We start from the raw sequence: 18,024 nt of genomic DNA, 5'->3' as shown, positions 1-18,024 counted from the left end.
GGATCACATTAGATCCTTTAAGTAACTTAAAGGACCTGATTGAAATTTTCTAAAGGATAGGGGCTGTAAGTGCAACACAGGCAAAGTTGGGGCAAAAATAATTTTTTCCAAGGTTATACAGGCGTGGAAATCTCTACAGGGCATGGAAACCGTGCTTCATAACTGCAATCAGTCTACTCTTTATGAACTGATGATACTACAATGGAATGTCGGACGCCATTACCAGACTATACGGAAGCAAATACAACAATAGAAGTTGACAATAACAGCAAATAAACTACAACATACATCAAGAGTTCTGGACTGGTACGGCTGCAGGATTTTCACTGAAAAGTGGGTGTTTCACACCGTCGGAATTATTTCTGGTGGCCTCTCCCGATGTGGAGTTGAAACCAATACTTAGAAGAGTTTGAGCAGATTCCAATGCGTTCTCACCTCCAAGTTCTATTGCCCTCTCACCACTAAAGTCTCCACCAACATCTGGTCGCATTTCTTTGGAGGGCTTCTGATCTAATAACAAATCAGATTTATTCAATAATTCACTGGTATCCGCTGTCGCGGCAGTAACAAGATCAGCAGCTGGTGAATCACTGGTATTTTGGGGGGTCGGCCGGTCATGGTTGTGTTTGCCCTCATAAGTTATAATCATAGCTTTTGCATCATCTGAAGCTTTCTCAACATGTTTACGAACAGGACATCCATTATGTGTGCACCGATAGTAGCTCCTGAAAAAAATATCATGGTGGGATCAGGAGACATCTAAAAGATGACAGAATCACCAACTAGGATGGAGAAATTAAAGCATCGACCTACTTTAGTTTAAATGTCTAATAGCTTCTGCTACTTATCCAATTTTATATTGATATATCACATATTTAAGCATCTCAAAATAACCTTGAAACATGATTACAGTCTGTAAGAATGTGGTGTAACCAAGTATAATCTTTAAGCACCAATAACATCAACAAGGCAGGGACTTTTAACTTGGGCTGATGAATAAATATAGAGCATGTTGTAAAAGATAAGGAGACATTGTACTTTATTCGAACTATTATAAGCTAACTGATACAGCATTCTTCCTCGGTGGGACACTAGTATTTTACACTTCTATGATCAAACATGACACATGCTTATCTGATGTCTGAACATGGAGATAAGCTTGGTGGTGTCTGATAACTATCGTGTCACATTCAAACAACTCATAAGCATCATATGCAATTAGAGTTCTGTTTCATTGAAATTAGCAACGCATTCCTCATTGCTTCAAGGAACATCTCATAATGCATTTCGTTTCAAAGCATGTTGGATTTGACACTCAACATTACAAATTTACCTCCAACCTTAGCAATGGATATGGAGTTGGCACTTTTACAAACTTGGCAAGATTAAATAAATTAAATTGCTCAAGAAGATTTCTCTGCCTATAGTATCAGCAGTCTGGCAGGATTGGACTGCAAGAATTAATTTAAATTCCAGAAATAATTTTCAGATCTGATGTGATCTGATTTTTCCTATTTAAGATGGCAAACTTAGCAATAGAGAGCAATCGAATAAGCGAAAATTGGAGTAGGAGAACATAATAGAGAAGAAAAGCATTTAATGGACAAATCTATATAGAGAATAGAAGATAGAAGAGCCACAATACTTGATGGAGAAGAAAAATACTTCAATATATTCATTTTTTATTAACAAAACTGATTTCACACCTTTCCCTCTCCCCTTTAAATAGTTAAAGATGTGATAAGACTTTTTAGGACTCCTCAACGAGCTAAGATGCTTGAACTTCTTTTCCCCTAAGAAATAAATAAAGAAAAACAAAAGGAAATGAGAGTGACTTTTTAAAAAATTGAGAGAAAACATACATCTACGAAACCAACATAGACATATATGACAAGATTCTCTCATCCAAGCACCATTAGGATCTAGTGACTTTGTCACTGACCATCAGAGGTCTTCAAATATATATAGCCATTAAATGGAAAGACAACCTCCAACAGCTAAAAATTGGTTGGATTATGTTTCAACTGGTGATATTGCTTCGAAGGCGCTGGAGCGGATTCAAGCATACGAGCGGGGAAGAAGAGCACTTAAAGAGATTTAGGAAGCACTTAAAATGCAGGTGCAGGATTGGAATTCCATGAGTTCCTGAAGTGGTAGAATTGAGTATATATGGTAGAATTAAGTATGTAAGCCGGTTAACCATCTCTTTTGGTCATTTTTATTGTTCTGTACCACTAGAGGAGCTGATCCATGGCTGTTTCAATTTGTTAACACCTATACTTTCATTCGAAGTGATCTCTTGAAGCTTCTTTCAAATTTTAGCAAGCATTATTGATCCATCCAGAAGCTACTTCTGGACCAGAGCTGACATGTTTTTTCCTTTTGCTTTTGAAATGTTACTTGCAATAGAAGCCTAGAAAACTTTCTTTGTATCTTAGCATATAATACACGATCTTTTGGTTTGCTTTTTGTTATTTGCATGTCTTTAGCTTAGCTACGTGCTCATCATCGTCTTCTTTGGCCACTAAACTCTTTGATTTGTCAATGTTGGACAAAGGTTTACATCGATTCTGCCATCAGTCTCTTTCAAATATGATCATTTTATAGTGCAACAATCTGATTCACCAAGTGCACATGTTCTATTTGTTTCTAGCATCTTTCGCACCAAATTTTTGTTTGCTTGTTGTTATTTGACATATTTAGCTTTTCTATTTGTCAGCTTCGCTTATTTTTGGATCCAAAACCCTTAATTTAGTCTTTGCCGGACCATGATCCCTTCTTCAAGCCTCCAACTATCTCTAGGCATTTTTTAGTAACTGATGGTCTCTTAAACCTTGTCGGATTTGTCTGCAACATCCTTATTCTCAATGTTTCCATTTAAGGAAAGATCTAATCTTTTATAGATATTTTAAGCCTGTTAAGTGCTTGACCCACAGCTACCTTGAGGTTTCTTATCTCTTGCTTTTTTGAGAAGATCTTATTGAGTCCCCACTTCTGCTTTTTCGAGAAGATCTCTTGCTACCAACATTTTACAAGTTGAACACACTTTATTTTCTTAATAGTATGGTTCTCCTTACATATCTTGCCTAGAATTAGTTGGTATTTGGGCTAGCATCTAAGTACTCGCTACCATCACAATCTCTATGGCGGTCTAGTCTTTTTGGCATATCTGGGTAGCTACATGACCTTTGTATGTGCCATATGTTATAGTTGTTCAACTCTGGATCACCCCCTATAGTCTTACACCTTTTCCTAATCAAAAGTTGAGGCAGCTACCATCTCCATATGCATTTGTACTGCTTTGATAAGTATCATCAAGTTTTCTTTATAAATTTTACTACTCTAAGCTGAGGTTCGCCTTACCAGTACCGGACCCCGTAGCGGTGCCACATTAGCATAGTGTTGGTACGGGTTTTTTTAGCATACCGAGGATAGGTACGCCACCAGTACCGGTATTGGTACCGAACTGGTACGATACAGTATGTCCGGTACCATCCGGATTGGTACGGTACGGCATTCTATGCTTTAAGCAGCTGTACTGAACTTTATGTGACAATAGGTGCATTTAAGCTTTAATAATATCTATGCTCTTCTTCATATCAGTTTCTTGTATTGCTTACGAGCTGCTTTGCTATTCATCTACTCTAAGATCATCTGGAGTTTCCTAGAGTTGATCTTATCCCAAAAGTACTCTAGTTCCTTAGCTAGTACACATGGCAAACAGCTGCACATCATTTTAGCCACTGAACTAACTTGACTTTTTCACCACCTATGAACGTTTTTAGGCTCTCAATATATAGAAAAGTAACATTTCAAATCCAAATTGAGCCATGATTAACCATTTCAAATGTAGATGAGAACAGGGTTCACTTTGTGATGTTCCTTGTTTCTTATATCAACAACTTAGTTTTAGTTCCCAATCACTACCTGAAAAGCATAATTGCTGGTGCTTGTATCATTCACAAAATAATAAATGACTTGAATCCATCTCTCCTGCTAGTTGTGAGAACTGATACTGTTCAATACCGAATGAACCACATAATCATCAGTTGACCCAGGTTTCAGATTATGTAGTGAAAGAAATGGTGAATATGCATGTGCTCTACTTGGCACCATAATCTTATAAACAGGCACTTGGAATTAGGCAAGGAGTCATCCCTTCTTAATTGAAAAAGGAAATATTTTTTCAGGAAGAAATCTAGTTCTGCCGCTTCCTTCTTTTTCTTGGATTGTTTTTTCGTTTTACCTTTGTTAATGTCTGATACCCCATAATTGTCTTCAACAAATTTTTTTTTTTGTTTTCGTATCTGATCCAAGATTTTCTTGTCCCTGTTGTTCGTTTTTTTCTTGGTTGGAATTTTCTAATGGCCCCAATTACACCCCTTACATCCAACAAGGAACCATATTTTAGCTGATGAAAAGACAGTCTATTTAGGTTTCTGTATACATCAAAAACATAATCCCTGAGGGTTTAGCAAATATTCAAGGGTTTGCTTCATATCCTTAGCCAGATATATTCCACAAGTTACCATTAGATTAACCAAAAATGGGGAACAAAACTGATTTCATCATGGAGTTTCCTTTCTTGTACCAAATTTCAACAACCGTCCAGAAGAATGCAGAGCCAATGGGTCAGCTGGTACAGCCCATAAGCAAATTAAGAACACCCATAGCAAAACTATTTACAAATGCAAAAAAAGAAGGGCAATATGCATGAGTCAGTGCACTTCTTTTGTAGCCGACAAAAACCTATCCTTTCCATCACATTGAAGATGAAAGATCTCTGACATATCATAAGCCTCATGGTGATCAACCCTAGAATAACACTTTCCAGGTCCCACCTTCACAGTAACCTGGAAACTTCAAATTTTAGGTTCCTTGCCATGTCAAACATTTGGGATAGATGGACAATGTAGGATGCTGTGGAGAGCTGGAACTCCATGACACAACATAGCGCTTCTTGACTCTACATATTGTAATACGATGCTCAGATTCCTTTAATGACTCTTCTTGTCACCATGAACAAAAGTGACAGGCCTATCATTACATCGAAGATCTTGTTTTAGTCCTTGAGATATGTGGAAGCTGGTCAATGTCAAAAAATACTATCATTTATGAAATCTTGATATGTCCCTCTGTATAGTCCTCTGAAAGCTGCCATGCAGATTCTCGTGGTCACTTTGACAGTTGACATTAATATTATGCATCTAGATAACATGACATTCAGGACGCTAACCATCTCATGGGTCAACATTATGCTCCACAAGTTATTCTAAGTTCCAAGTCACTTGTTCCTCATAAAACTATGAATAAATTTAAAAAAAAACCTTTTTCAACTATCAAATAACTTTAGGTCAGATTGTAAAAGAGGCAAGGTTGGATTTGCTCAAATTAACTAATGAACCTTGAAAGAGAAATGAATGCAATCTCCCTTATGTCTGTTCTTGTGACTCATGATGCTTCCACCATGTTATTGCCAGTAATTACCAACTTTCAGATGTTAACCCTTTAGAAATTCTCAACCTGAGTCAACCACCCTGTAAGTTGCTTAACTCAAACACTTTATGTACCTTATCTCTAATTACTAGTTTATCTACCATCGACGTCACCACATTTGATCTTTTAAAAAACAGCCAGTTTGTCTTGGAAATTCTACTTTGCAACTGCTATTTCAGTTTTTTCCATGTGGTTACCCAAACTCTTCCTCTAGATCATTTCATAAGGATACTGGTATCATAATTGTAAACGATATCCTCCAAATCCTGGCCACCCACTTCGCATTTCATGTGAAAAACATAAAGACTTCACAGTGCAAAATCTTATTTGTACCCTTCAATTCCTCAAGCTACATAAACAAATGGTTTCTTTTGATGCAGCTAGCCCAAGCTTTCCCGATGTAATCCAAAACAATGAGGATGTTTTAACCACATTCACTTGACAACTCCAGATTAGTCGTAAGTAGAGGACTAGGGGGAATTTATTTTTGGGAAATGATAGAAATGAGAATAGAAGATTTTGGTTCCATTGATACCGGTCTGCTTTCACTATGTTAGATGAGATTTGCAAGAAGGAATAAATTAAGAAAGCAGAGAGTAGAGGAAAAAGAGAAGGAAAATAAATGGGAAAAAGAGTTAGAATGTACATGTTTTCTCATAGTATCGTAAATAAAATCCACTATTCAATCCCTAAGCTAGCATTCCAAATTATCCTGATGGCCAGTCCCAAATTTTTAGAACACTGTAGATGCAGACAGGCAGCCAGGAACACCTTGCACTTATGTGCCATGCAGGTGCCTAGGTCGGTGCACAGAGGTCAAGGAGGCCCAAAAATAATAAGTTTAAAAGAAATAGTATATAAAAGGAGAAAGTAAAAAGATATTTACAAGCTAATAAATGAAGATAACTTATTAAATAAAATGTGGAAAGTTAATGGGAACTATCAATTGGGCAACATCTAATCCTAATTTATAGAAAGATCTCACCCTACATAAATATTATGCCAAATGTTAAGGCTGGCACCTAGGCAATCCTACCCAAATGGACCATGTAGTCAGCCAAGGCAGCTGTCTTGAAAAACCATGACCAGTCCGTAGGTAGCAGCTATATAACTCCAAGCTGGGACTGTTACCAAGGCGAAAGAAATAAGCAGGACCTTAACTAACAAATTCTTTATATGATGGGGGCTGATCAAGAAATTATTTCTGGAAATTAGGGAAGTACTGTGGCTGCCTTTCAACCTGATGCCAACCTCTTGAATTGGTGCTAACCTAAAAGGCCAGTTTGTAGGAAGACCTACAATCTTGGCTACAAATTTTATGCTCATGCAATCACCAAGCAGCATTCAATGGTTTCTCTGGACATGAGAAAGTCTAATGACAAGTCAATATTTTAAAAAATGAGCTATTTTCACCTCTGATGCACAAAATTGTAAGCCAAAGAGCCAAATTGAAACACAAGTCCTCACACACACACACACACACACAGAGGACAAACTTTACTCCCCTCTATATCTCATTGATTCTCTTTATGTCTCGAAAAGAAACCATTTGTCTTTGGTTGGCTTGTTTAGTCTCTTGCCACAATATACCTCCTCTTTTGAAACTAAAATAACTTTTACATATTAAGAAAACTTGTTTGCTGTAATAACAGCTAGCTAAACTTTTTGCAGACATTAAGGGCTCCGTGGACTTCTACATAGGTTATTTAATCTCTTTGTGACCTGATAATCACTAAAACAGGCTCAATATATGCGAAGGATGGTGTGATCTTTCCTCACATGTCTATAAGTTGACACTGAATATGCGAGATTGTCTTTATTACAATACATCCAAAGTCAACAGCTCTTCTCCCTCATAATTGTCATTCATCACATATCAATCTTTTAATTACCCTATATCCTAATATGCGATCAATGGAAACTTGACAGCTCAAGGACCATAATATTTTGGATAGTTTATAAAATAAATAAGATATCATCTCATAAGGAGACCACCTAAAAATGGTGCAGGTGGATAAGAGATTTGCAACCAATCTAAAGGTAATTCAACAATGAACTGGTTTGTAAGTGAAGGTCCAGCAAAAATGGACTCAGGTTACCTTATCCAAAGTTGAAATTCTACAATGTTTACCATAGAAGACCAGATCATACCATCCAATGGCCAATCTGGAGCAAACTGTCAATCGGTCAAGTTCAGTGCAAAAATGTTATATGAAAACCCATCTAGGTTGGGTTCCATTTACTCAGAATTTGGAGCCAACCTGCGTGCAACTATGCCACCTTATATATAATATATCCAATGGTGCACCAAGCATACAACAAAATGATTATGAGGATAATATATGCAATAATAAAATCAGATCGACTCACTTTTAGGAACCAATTAATTTTAGTATCATACAGACTTTTTAGACACTAGTGTCTTTGTGCACAATAGAAAAAGGAGAATGTATTTTATAATTGAAAATGCACCTTTGAAATAGTTTAGAGTAGCTATTTGAATGGAAGAAAGAATTTTGTAAAGAAACAACAGCTTTAACTTTTTGTGAATTAAAAATAAGCTTTCCATGCAGCATCTATGGCCACAACAATATTATATATCTGAGCAGGTTTAGGTTATTAAGGAGTAAAGGTTACATCTCCATTAAATAACAATCCAGGCTGACTTAAAGAAAAGATACAGATAACTGTATGAGATGTATAGAAAAAGAAATACCTGGGATTGGGATTTCCCTTGACAATTTTCTGTCCATACTTACGCCACCTATAGCCATCACTTACATGCCCCACATCACATGCTCTCTGCACAACAATTTTGGGTTCCCTCACTGTTCTGAGTACTGGCGTTGAAATATTCATGATGCTTTCAATGAGCCTGCCTCCAAAGAAAAGAAAAGCTTCAGTATAATTTGTTTCAAAAGATAGTAAGAAACAAATGCCAAATTTTAACTACTTGCCTGCGCTTTCGATCTGGTTCCTCACCAATATCTTCTGCAGGCTTAATCCCAGCATCTCCTTCGCAATCACTAGAACAGTATAACTGTCGCTCAGGGGTATCATTGCCAGAAATCTGTTCTGACTTACATGCTGAAGGATCAGATTCATTAATTTCTCTGCTTGGAAGCTCTAAGTTTTCGTTATCACCATTAGGCCCACCAGACTGAGCTCCTCTCTCTTGTGAGCATTTAGTTTTTTGAGGAGGGTCATGGTTGTGTTCGCCTCTGTAAATTATTTCAACAATCCGGCCATCAGGACAACGTTCAACCTTTCTCTTAGCAAAACAATTGGTATTTGTGCATTTGTAGTAGCTTCGGGAATTCTCGCTACTCTTCACCTGCTTCTGACCATATTTCCTCCAGTTGTACCCATCACTGATAGCTGTCTTTGCAACAATATGGGCAGATTGAAGTTTCCGGTCAGAAGAAGGCAGCTGCTCAGTCTTTGGCGTACAGACACTGTCCTGGCAGACTGCTAGAGGTCTCTGTTGAAATGACACAGGGCCAAAGTTAGACAACATGGGCTGGGGAACTGAAGTCGAGACTAATTCTGTTGAAGAAGATGGATATGATGCTTGTAGCTGCATCTGTGCTTGAGCTGTGACTGTTGCCAAGACTGCTTGATGGGTCATTGCAAATTGCCCCTAAATTTGAGAAGAAATGACTGGTATAAATAACAGCCATACACATTATTATATTTAGGCAAAGAAGGGGTACTCAAACGGTCAAACCACAATATCATGACAAACCCTTCCTGAAAACATTGTAGAAGTGACAGTTGTCTCCTAAGCTAACTAGAATGGTCAAATACTTCATCCAAGACAGATACAAAAATTTGTAAAATACAACAGCTCGCAGATCATGCCAAGAATAAACAGAGCGATTGTCACCAGTCAAATGAAATCCACCATGAAAGTCATAGATGTAACAGGCCCAGGTGATTTTTAGGGCATAAAAGAACAAGTAAGCTAAGCAAACAATCTATCAATTAGGAGATTGTCCCTACATATTTCCTTTTTGGCAACCTACCTACCTGCTGCTCTTTAAGGTTCATACACAGGTTACAATCCCACCAATAGTTTCCTTGGTCCAACTCAGCATTGTTCAGTAGGACGTTATAAGAATGAGGACAGCGAGTTGCATAATTTTCTCAAATTCTAATGAATCATATGTAGATCTGTAAAGCCAGTTCAATATAGATGGGTTAGGTTGGCGTATTAAAATTAGAGTAATGCCAGGGGACACCTGTTCTGTACATGCGAAAGTATTCCTGCTATGTTGCACATGGAACTGATGCAACTTGCAGGAATTAGTGCGACACATGAGAGATGGTTGAACATTTAGTTGCCAAACCAGAATTAGAGTGCCCATTTTCTCATGTATATTTAATGCCTGCTCTAAGGGATTTTCTTCAAAATTAAAGGGAAGTTTAAATACCTCACTAAGATATCCATAAGATCCCTACTATTATATATGGATGAGAATGGTATGATAAGAGGATACCTGAGTGCATATTTAGTTATAGTTGGAGTCTCAGATCAAAACCAATCCCATCATAAGGAACTTGGAATTGTGGAAATAATAGCTCAATTTCAAATATCTGATCTTCAGTCCCTCTATTTCTCGCTACTTCCATCTACCATCCTTAGCTCAGTTTCATACCAAGAATTCAAACTGTTTTCCCCACCCCTGCACAGATAAAGTAGTTGGGTATCCAGTCAACCCTAAGGAATTCCTTGCAACCTAGTTTCCGCCAAGTGCAAATATATCAAACCAGGTGACATCTCCAAGAACGCCTGACCTGACACGGTATTGACAACCTGAGTACCACTTTATGCTTTTCTTGATTGAAAACTAATCATAGAAATCCCCAGTTCAACTAACGAGCACAAAACCCAACTGAGAACGATACGAGCAATTATCTCCGAAGAATTAGCAACACTCAAGGTATCGGAATCTAACTAAACCAATAAAGAAAGCCAAAAGCACAAGCAAAACCCTCGGAATAAAATTAAGAAAGGAAACCAACCGAGAATCCTGGCGACTCCAGCAGCGCAGCGGGAGCCAGGAAGCAAGGCACGGCGACCACCGGGAGCCGCACGGAGTCGACCGGCACGGAGACGATCTGCCTCGCGCGGGGGCTCCCCTCCGGCGACGCCATGGCCCCGGCCAGCAGCTGCGAGAACGACCGCCCGTCGGCTTCCCCCGCCGCCGGATTCTCCCCGGCTGTGGAATTCGGCAGTTCCACGGCCTCTGAGCCGTCTTCCTTCACGGCTGGAGCAGCATCCGCGCCAGGTTCGGTCGGCAGGGAGCTCTCTGCCGTAGGAAGCGGCGACGGCGGCCTGCCGCCCGTCGCGTCGGGTTTCTCCTCCACCTGGGCGTCGGAGCTCGGCCGCTTCTCGGCCATGGAAGCTTCCGGAAGCTTCCGAGGGTTTCGAGCTTCGGAGAGGGCGAGAGAGTGGATAGGAGGAGGGAAAGGAGGACGAGGTCGAGAGAGAGCGGGGCAGGGGGTTCCTTGGCTTTTGACTGGAACTGACCGAGGGGGAATTTAACGGCGTCCTAATGTCCGTTAACGGAGGACCGGGAACCTGGCCACCTGGAGACAGTGGGGCCGCCGTTTACCGTGACGGCGGGGACGGCCGTTCGCCGTTTTTTATTTTTGTTGGTAAAAACCGTTTGCCGTTTTCACCTTGACCTCAGCGTAGTAACGGAGGGGGGTGGACCGCGTGGTCCGGTCGCTGCAGCTCGAGTTCAGTTTCCGGGAGTTCTTTTAATTTCTTTTATTTTAACTTTTTCATTTGCTAATTCTATTTTACTTTCTGGTGAGGGATTGGACTGTTTCTAATTTAGGAGAGGGGGGCTGAATGAATGGTTGAGTAGGTGAACAACTTGTTTGGATAAATTGTAAATAGGGAGGACTTATTAATAGTTTAATGGACTTAAAAGGAAATATCTTATTGGGATGACAACATGCACTTGAAAAGTCAACTATACTAATCTTTGAACTTGTAATTAAAATTGATGGCGATGGACACTTGGGAGGGATATTGCTGGTTTGGTATAAGAGAATATTGAAGTTTTATTTTATTATATTTGCTTCTCTAAATTTGACTTTTCTTATATTAATGAAATGATAGAAAGCAATTATGATTTGTGTTGCGACACTCTACTTATTAATTGCAAGTCTAGGCAAAATAAATAGAGTATCACAAAGTGCATGAGATGGTGACTTTTTCTAAAAATAGCTTACTTTGTGCCTTCGAAAAAAAAAATCTTTGTTTTTTCTTATTATCTTTTTATTTGAATAGGCACTATCTAATATGAGAATTTACAAGACCCAAATTGATTAAAATAGACAAATTTGATTGATTTGATCTTGAATACCTAGAATTCGCACTAAGTGGAATTGGAGAGAAAGTGATGATTGACCCAAACTTAGAATTTAGTTCTTTTTTCTTCTCTTTTTTTTTCTTTCTTCATGAGTATATTTGGTGGTTTTATATTTGAAAACACATGATGGAATGTGTTGGGGGAAAACCCAAGTCCCGCCAGCCCGGAGGCGCTCGACCAGAAAGGAGCGCTGACCAGAAAGGCGCCCGACTAGAAAGGCGCCCGACCAGGAAGGCGTCGACTGGATACCCAACTCCACCGTACTCTGCTACCGTCGTCAAGCCATTAAGGCACGTGACCTCCGCCGGCCTTCGGTACGCCCTATCATTAATGCGTGTGACCCCTGCGGGCCTCCAATGCACTCAACCATTAATGAACACGGCTCAAGATGATCTCCGGATCACTAGACCATCAAAGCGTATGGCTCTCCCTGATCACTGGTTCACTCAGCAATTAATGCACTTGCTATCTACGAACCCCAGGCCCACCACGGCCGGCGGTTCAACCACTCCAACAGGTCCGATCAACCATGACAATTCGCTGACTCCGGTCTGATCCGGTCTTATTCTCCACAACGCCATTAATGAGCATGATCATGCCCAATTATCACGAAAAAGACAATTTGCCCTGTCACCTCTCAGGTAACATAATATCCTTCTATAAAAGGAAACCTGGGGGGAAAAAGAAAGGGGACAGACACAAGAACAAACATTCTCCTCTTTTACTCCACTCATAAACTAGCCCCCTCTGACTTAAGCATTGGAGGGCCGGCGCCGGAGATTCCAGCCACCGGCTTCTTGTAGGACTCTCCAGGAGGACGCCACCAGCTGACGCGCCGCCACCTACCGTTCTAGCAACGGAGCTCCTCCCCTCTCAGCCGACGGTCGCCCCCGGGTCCAATTTCCAGCAACAGAATGGATTTAGGATCAACAAAAAAAATAAACATTAATAATGCCACTTAAGTTGAAGTTGGTCTTCATAGACATATTAGTCAATTGAAAAAGAAACAAAAGCATAGAAAATAAGTGTAGCAGCAAGTACTAGATCTTAAAACATAACACCATATATTTTGTCTACAATATTCTAGATAATAAATTAATATGTAACTGAAGAGTTGAATAATATTAGCCTAACCTAGATGAAATTAGTCTTCAAAACCTATTGTCTTAGGTTGTTAAAATGGGAGCATTATAAAGGGTAAACATTGTATTTAAGAATCTAAAATCATATGTTACGAAATTTTGACTCTATTAGAAGCGACACATGCTCACATAGTTTGGAGAAAGTTTTGAGATCCAAGTAAAATATCTTAATAAAACATTAGCCCTAACTATACTTGAAACTTTAAAAGTGAGCACTATATATCACTCCAAAACAATTAACAGCAAGATCCAATTCCTGAGTAGTTATATTTATTCCACGTAAAAAGTTTAATTTGTCCGATGTAGAAACTAAATGGATTGAAATATCTTTATAAACAAAGTCGATGTATTATTTTTTTCTATACTTCGTTCATTTTGTATCTAGAAAGTAATTTAACAAACTTAAAATATCGACAATAACTATTAGCTCAATTAGTTGGTACCTCTCGCCTAAGACTCCACTATATAAGAGGTCTAAATTCTTGATCCTAGTGGCGGCACAATATCACCATGCTACAGTAATTGCTACAACGTTTCATAGTGGGTCTATAGTTGCAGATATATTATCAAAATATATGCTAAATTAGAGGTTTACTTTAAAAACAAATTTACAAACTGGAGCTGTAATACTTTGTACAGAAGTAGTACATCCAATAAAGCACAATTTTACGAACACTCTCAAGCTTACTAAATTACTAAATAGTTAAATTAGAGCAGACCGAAGTGCTAATAGCTAGTGGGCTTTCGATGTCTAGAGCTTCAGCTAAGGGCCTTATTAAGCGGTAGGAAGAGAGAGACGTAAACTGGATCAAAGTCCACTTCTTTGACTCGGCTGAATATTTTTGGAAATCTTTACTATGGACGTCCTAAAAATGTTGTCCCTTCGTTTTGGATTTTGATACTTTTTGCCTTGGAATCTCTACTGTACAAATCACTTGCGCTTCTTACTTTGGCATCATAAGTCACTTTATTCTTTTGTTCGTGTCATCTCCAGCGTGGTCCAGAATCCTTTAGTCCCTTAACTTTAGATTATATTTAGGATAGTTCTTGACCTAAGAGAATCTTCAAATTCGATGTGAATCATTTTGGCCACTATGAGTAAGGCTGGACAGGATCCAAGAGCAAGATCTGCTGCATCGGAAAGTCGAGTTGTGGACCAAGCTTCCGGAGGCTATAACTTTATCATACGACGTCTAAGATGATCTTTTTTCTAAAATTGGATAGCTTTTCGAGGCCTACAACTTTGGGCCAACCCTCTAGGAGGTTAAATTGGGTCGAAATTCCATCGTTTAGGCCTCGAAACAGGTTGGTCCAATCAAAACTTTTCTTTTTGGAAAAAAAATTGATTGGATGTTATCTTTCAATTTGCAAAGAATTAGATAAAGCAATAAAGGCATAGTTGATGTAAAAATTGAGATCTACTTCCTATAAAATTTTAATTTTTTATTTCTATTAATCATATTTATTTTTGAAGATCTAATCTTATTCAAATTAGGAGAAGAATTTAACCTAAATTATGAAAGAAAGAAGCTTATTAGTATTATAAATAGGAGCTATATACCTTAATTTAGATGGTATGGATCATTAATGAAATAAAAAGAGGACTTAAGTCCTACTTTTGTGATTCTTCCATCTTTTTATAATTTTTTTTAATAGATTTGAGTTGAGTGGATTGAGAAATTTTTTTTTCTTTCTGATCGAATCAAGTTGATATCAGAGCAACGATTTTTTACATATGTGGGGGCTTTTATTCATGGTTTAGACGCATGAATAATACAAGCAATCAGGAGAAGGGCTATCCATGCTTCAAGTATATCGAAGGACAAAGATGAGTATGCCGGCTAGTTCTTTCTTGATGGATAATGAGATAAAAAGACGTCTCACAGCTAGAGGAGAAGATTGCCCAACTCAGCAAGATAGCGATACCTTCAGCACATGCACTAGCAACACTTGTTGCAAAGCTCTCTTACATCTAGAGATGAAGATTCACCATCCAACAAAGAGGATGAGCAACCTATAGGCATGCAAAATCTCTCTCTTCAACCCTTTAAAGTTGAAGCTCAAATCGAGATTTCTATATACGACAGGATTGTTGGTACAGAGAAGCTAGACAACTGGTTAGACTAGTTAAAGATCTACTTTAATATCTATAGATACTCCAGTATTCAGAAGGTAACTTTTGTCTATCTTAAGTTTTCTAGCCATGTGCTTACTTAGTGGGATTTATACATGAGGAACAATGACGTTTCTAATCGGATAAGAAGCAAATTTAAGAGCCTAATCTAGAAACAGTTCTACCTAATCGATCATAAGGAGGATTAGTTGATCAAGTGGCAGTACCTACAGTAGCAGTATGATAAATCTGTCCAAGACTACCACCGAGTTTCTTAAGCAAGTAATCTCTCTCGGAATCTCTATTAATTTTCATGAAGTACATTGGAGGTCTTCATGAGAGCATTTAGAAAGAGCTGAAACTCTTCAAGGTTGAAAACATCAATGAAACCAACATGAAGGATATGGGAATTGAGGAAAAGAATAGGCCAAGGGAAGGCAAGAAGGGCGACAAGTTTAAGAAAGGAAGCGAAAAAACAAGCGAGAAGAAGGAACAGGGCAAAAAGCAAGCCAACATGACTCAAAAAAATTATTGTGATCACTATAATCTTCATGGATATACCAAGAAGAAGTGTTGATAGCTCCACCCCAAGCTGCAGCTGAAGAGGAAGACGCAGAAGGATGAGGACTCCAAGAAGAAAGGAAAGGCGTTCTCAATGCTGTAAAAGTTGAGAAGTTGCCCAAGCTTGAGCAAGTAAATTCCAATTTGAGCTTGATGGCGAGAAAATTCGAGACAGAAGCTGAGGCAGATCTAAAGGTGCAAGAGGAACTCTTCCACTTAAAGATCTAAGTGAAGCAGAGAATCATCAAGGCTATTGTAGATCTTGGAAGCCAGAAGAACCTCATCTTAGAAAATCTAGCTCAAAAGCTAAGTTGTAGAACAAGCCTCATCCATGTTCTTACCCTCTTGGTTGGATTTAGAATAACATCAAGTTGAAGATCATCAGGCAATCTACCTTGAAACTTGCAATAATTAAGAGGTATATTGATGAGGTAACTCGTGAAATAGTTTCTTTAGATGTTTGCCAAGTTATCCTTGGAAGCCTATATCTTACATGTATTAGAGAAAGTATCATCTCGTAAAGGATGAGGAGTTTATGATCAATGCCTTACAATTGTTGTCCAAGCGAAGTGACTTGTTAATACCTACAATAAATTTGGGATGATGGTATAACAAGCTCATACCACTCATGAGAGGCAGAGCTCTCATTCCTTGGTTCCACTGACCAATCTATTAAGAATGAAAGAGAGGAGTCACCGTAGTCTTCATAGACGAGGAAAAATGGCAATGAGCATCCCTACTATGAAGTTTAGATGCAGGAGCAGAGCAAGTGGCTTACTAAGACTGGAGAGTAAAAATGAGCAAGGCTAAAAATTATCTTCGAGCAAAGCCAGGTGGTTCAACTGCAAAATAGAGAAGCAAGTATTTTCTCACCTTTAATTCTGATTGAGAGGAAGCTAAATTCTCTAAAGAGGAAGATCTCTAATCTAAGAGGATCTCTAATCCAGGAGGATGCCCAGACTTGATTTGGACCATTTTGCCTACTACGAGTAGGGCTGGATAAGGTCCAGGAGCGAGATTCACCATATTGAGAAGCTAGGTCGCAGGCCAAGTTTTCGGAGGCCATAACTTAGTCATACGACGCCCGATTGAGATGATCTTTTCTTTTTTAAAAAAATTGGGTAGCTTTTCAAGATTTATAACTTTAGGCTAACTCTCTAAAAGATCGAATCATATCAAAATTTCATTGTTTAAGCTCCAAAACGGACTAGTCAAACCAAAATCTTCCTTTTTGAGAAAGATTTTGACTAGATATTATCTCTCAATTTGTGAAGAAGTAGCTGGAGCAACAGAAGACGAAGTTGATGTAGAAGTCGAGATTTACCTCATGTAGAATTTTATTTTTTTTATTTCTATCTGTCATATTTATCGTTGGAAATTTAGTTCTATTCAAACTAAGAGAGGATCTGACCTAAATTCTGAAGGGAAGAGCCTCGCTAATATTATAAATAGGAGTTATGTACCTCAGTTTAAGAGGTATGGATCATCATTAAAAAAAAGGGGACGTAAGCCCTATTTTTGTGATTTTTTCATTTTTTTCTATTGAGTTTTGAGATATTCGAGTTGAGCGGTTGAGAGATATCTTTCTGATCAGATCAGTCCTCTGTATCCAAGAGACTTATAATTTCTTCACCCTTTTCTTGTTTAAGTGTAAAGTAATAATTTGCTCAACTAGGTGACATGGATTGTCTAATTAATATTTATTGGCCTTAAGTTGTATGGGCTCCAAGTGATGATGAAGCATCAACAAAAGTTGAGATGTTTGAATATCTTGTAGACAATAAATATCTCCAAACATCATACTAAGTAGTTGAGGAGATTTTGTCTTAAACACGATTTTAATCTTCTATTCGACGATCTTTTTAGATAATTTTGGATTTCTGTTCTTTAGGTCCTGAGATGTTTGTAACTCTACCTGATATATCATTATTTCATGTTGCTTGATGTGTCATTATTTTTTGTTGGTGTTTTAGCCAATTGACATATCCTTAAATAATTGGTTTTCATCAAACACATTACGTTGTCCAAACTAAAAAAAGTGGAACCTAATCATTTGTTATAGTAAGCTCCCATTTGAGAATCCATGGCAAGCTTGTTGTACCACAGAATTTCATTAGGCTGAATTAATTTAGAGTTTAATAGATTCTAGAGATCGTTTCACAAATTTTATTTGACAGCATTTCTAGAGTGGCTTTGAATTTTAACTGCAATTTTGGCAAACCATATTGGTAGAAGAGATATAGATCCTGAATTTTATGAACCACGAAACTATTCTAAAAATAGAATATATTCATCCAATCTACAAAAAATGTTGATCTTTATTCCT

The 18,024-nt window shown here is 38.3% G+C and overlaps 1 protein-coding gene across 3 annotated transcripts; it reads right to left on the bottom strand.

The window, feature by feature from the left end:
• Nucleotides 1–116: 116 nt before the first annotated feature.
• On the bottom strand, nt 117–10,997 carry LOC103696592 (probable WRKY transcription factor 4). 3 transcript variants are annotated; one of them, XM_017840476.3, is made up of 4 exons: nt 10,522–10,997; nt 8,452–9,136; nt 8,213–8,369; nt 117–725 (listed from the first exon to the last, which is right to left on the bottom strand). In XM_017840476.3, the coding sequence occupies exons 1-4, from the start codon at nt 10,897–10,899 to the stop codon at nt 290–292; spliced, it is 1,656 nt and encodes a 551-aa protein (XP_017695965.1). In that variant the 5' UTR covers nt 10,900–10,997; the 3' UTR covers nt 117–289. The 3 variants fall into 3 exon arrangements, with proteins under 3 accessions (XP_017695965.1, XP_038984200.1, XP_038984201.1); XM_039128272.1 differs by having other exon boundaries at nt 8,213–8,375; nt 8,458–9,136; nt 10,522–10,995; XM_039128273.1 differs by having other exon boundaries at nt 8,213–8,375; nt 8,458–8,977; nt 10,522–10,995.
• Between the last annotated feature and the right edge of the window lie 7,027 nt (nt 10,998–18,024).

The sequence above is a fragment of the Phoenix dactylifera genome, chromosome 7 (genome assembly GCF_009389715.1).
Source record: "Phoenix dactylifera cultivar Barhee BC4 chromosome 7, palm_55x_up_171113_PBpolish2nd_filt_p, whole genome shotgun sequence".
In the NCBI taxonomy this organism is placed as follows: domain Eukaryota; kingdom Viridiplantae; phylum Streptophyta; class Magnoliopsida; order Arecales; family Arecaceae; genus Phoenix; species Phoenix dactylifera.
The sequence above is the reverse complement of the archived record's forward strand: the minus strand, read 5'-3'. Positions and strand labels throughout refer to the sequence as shown.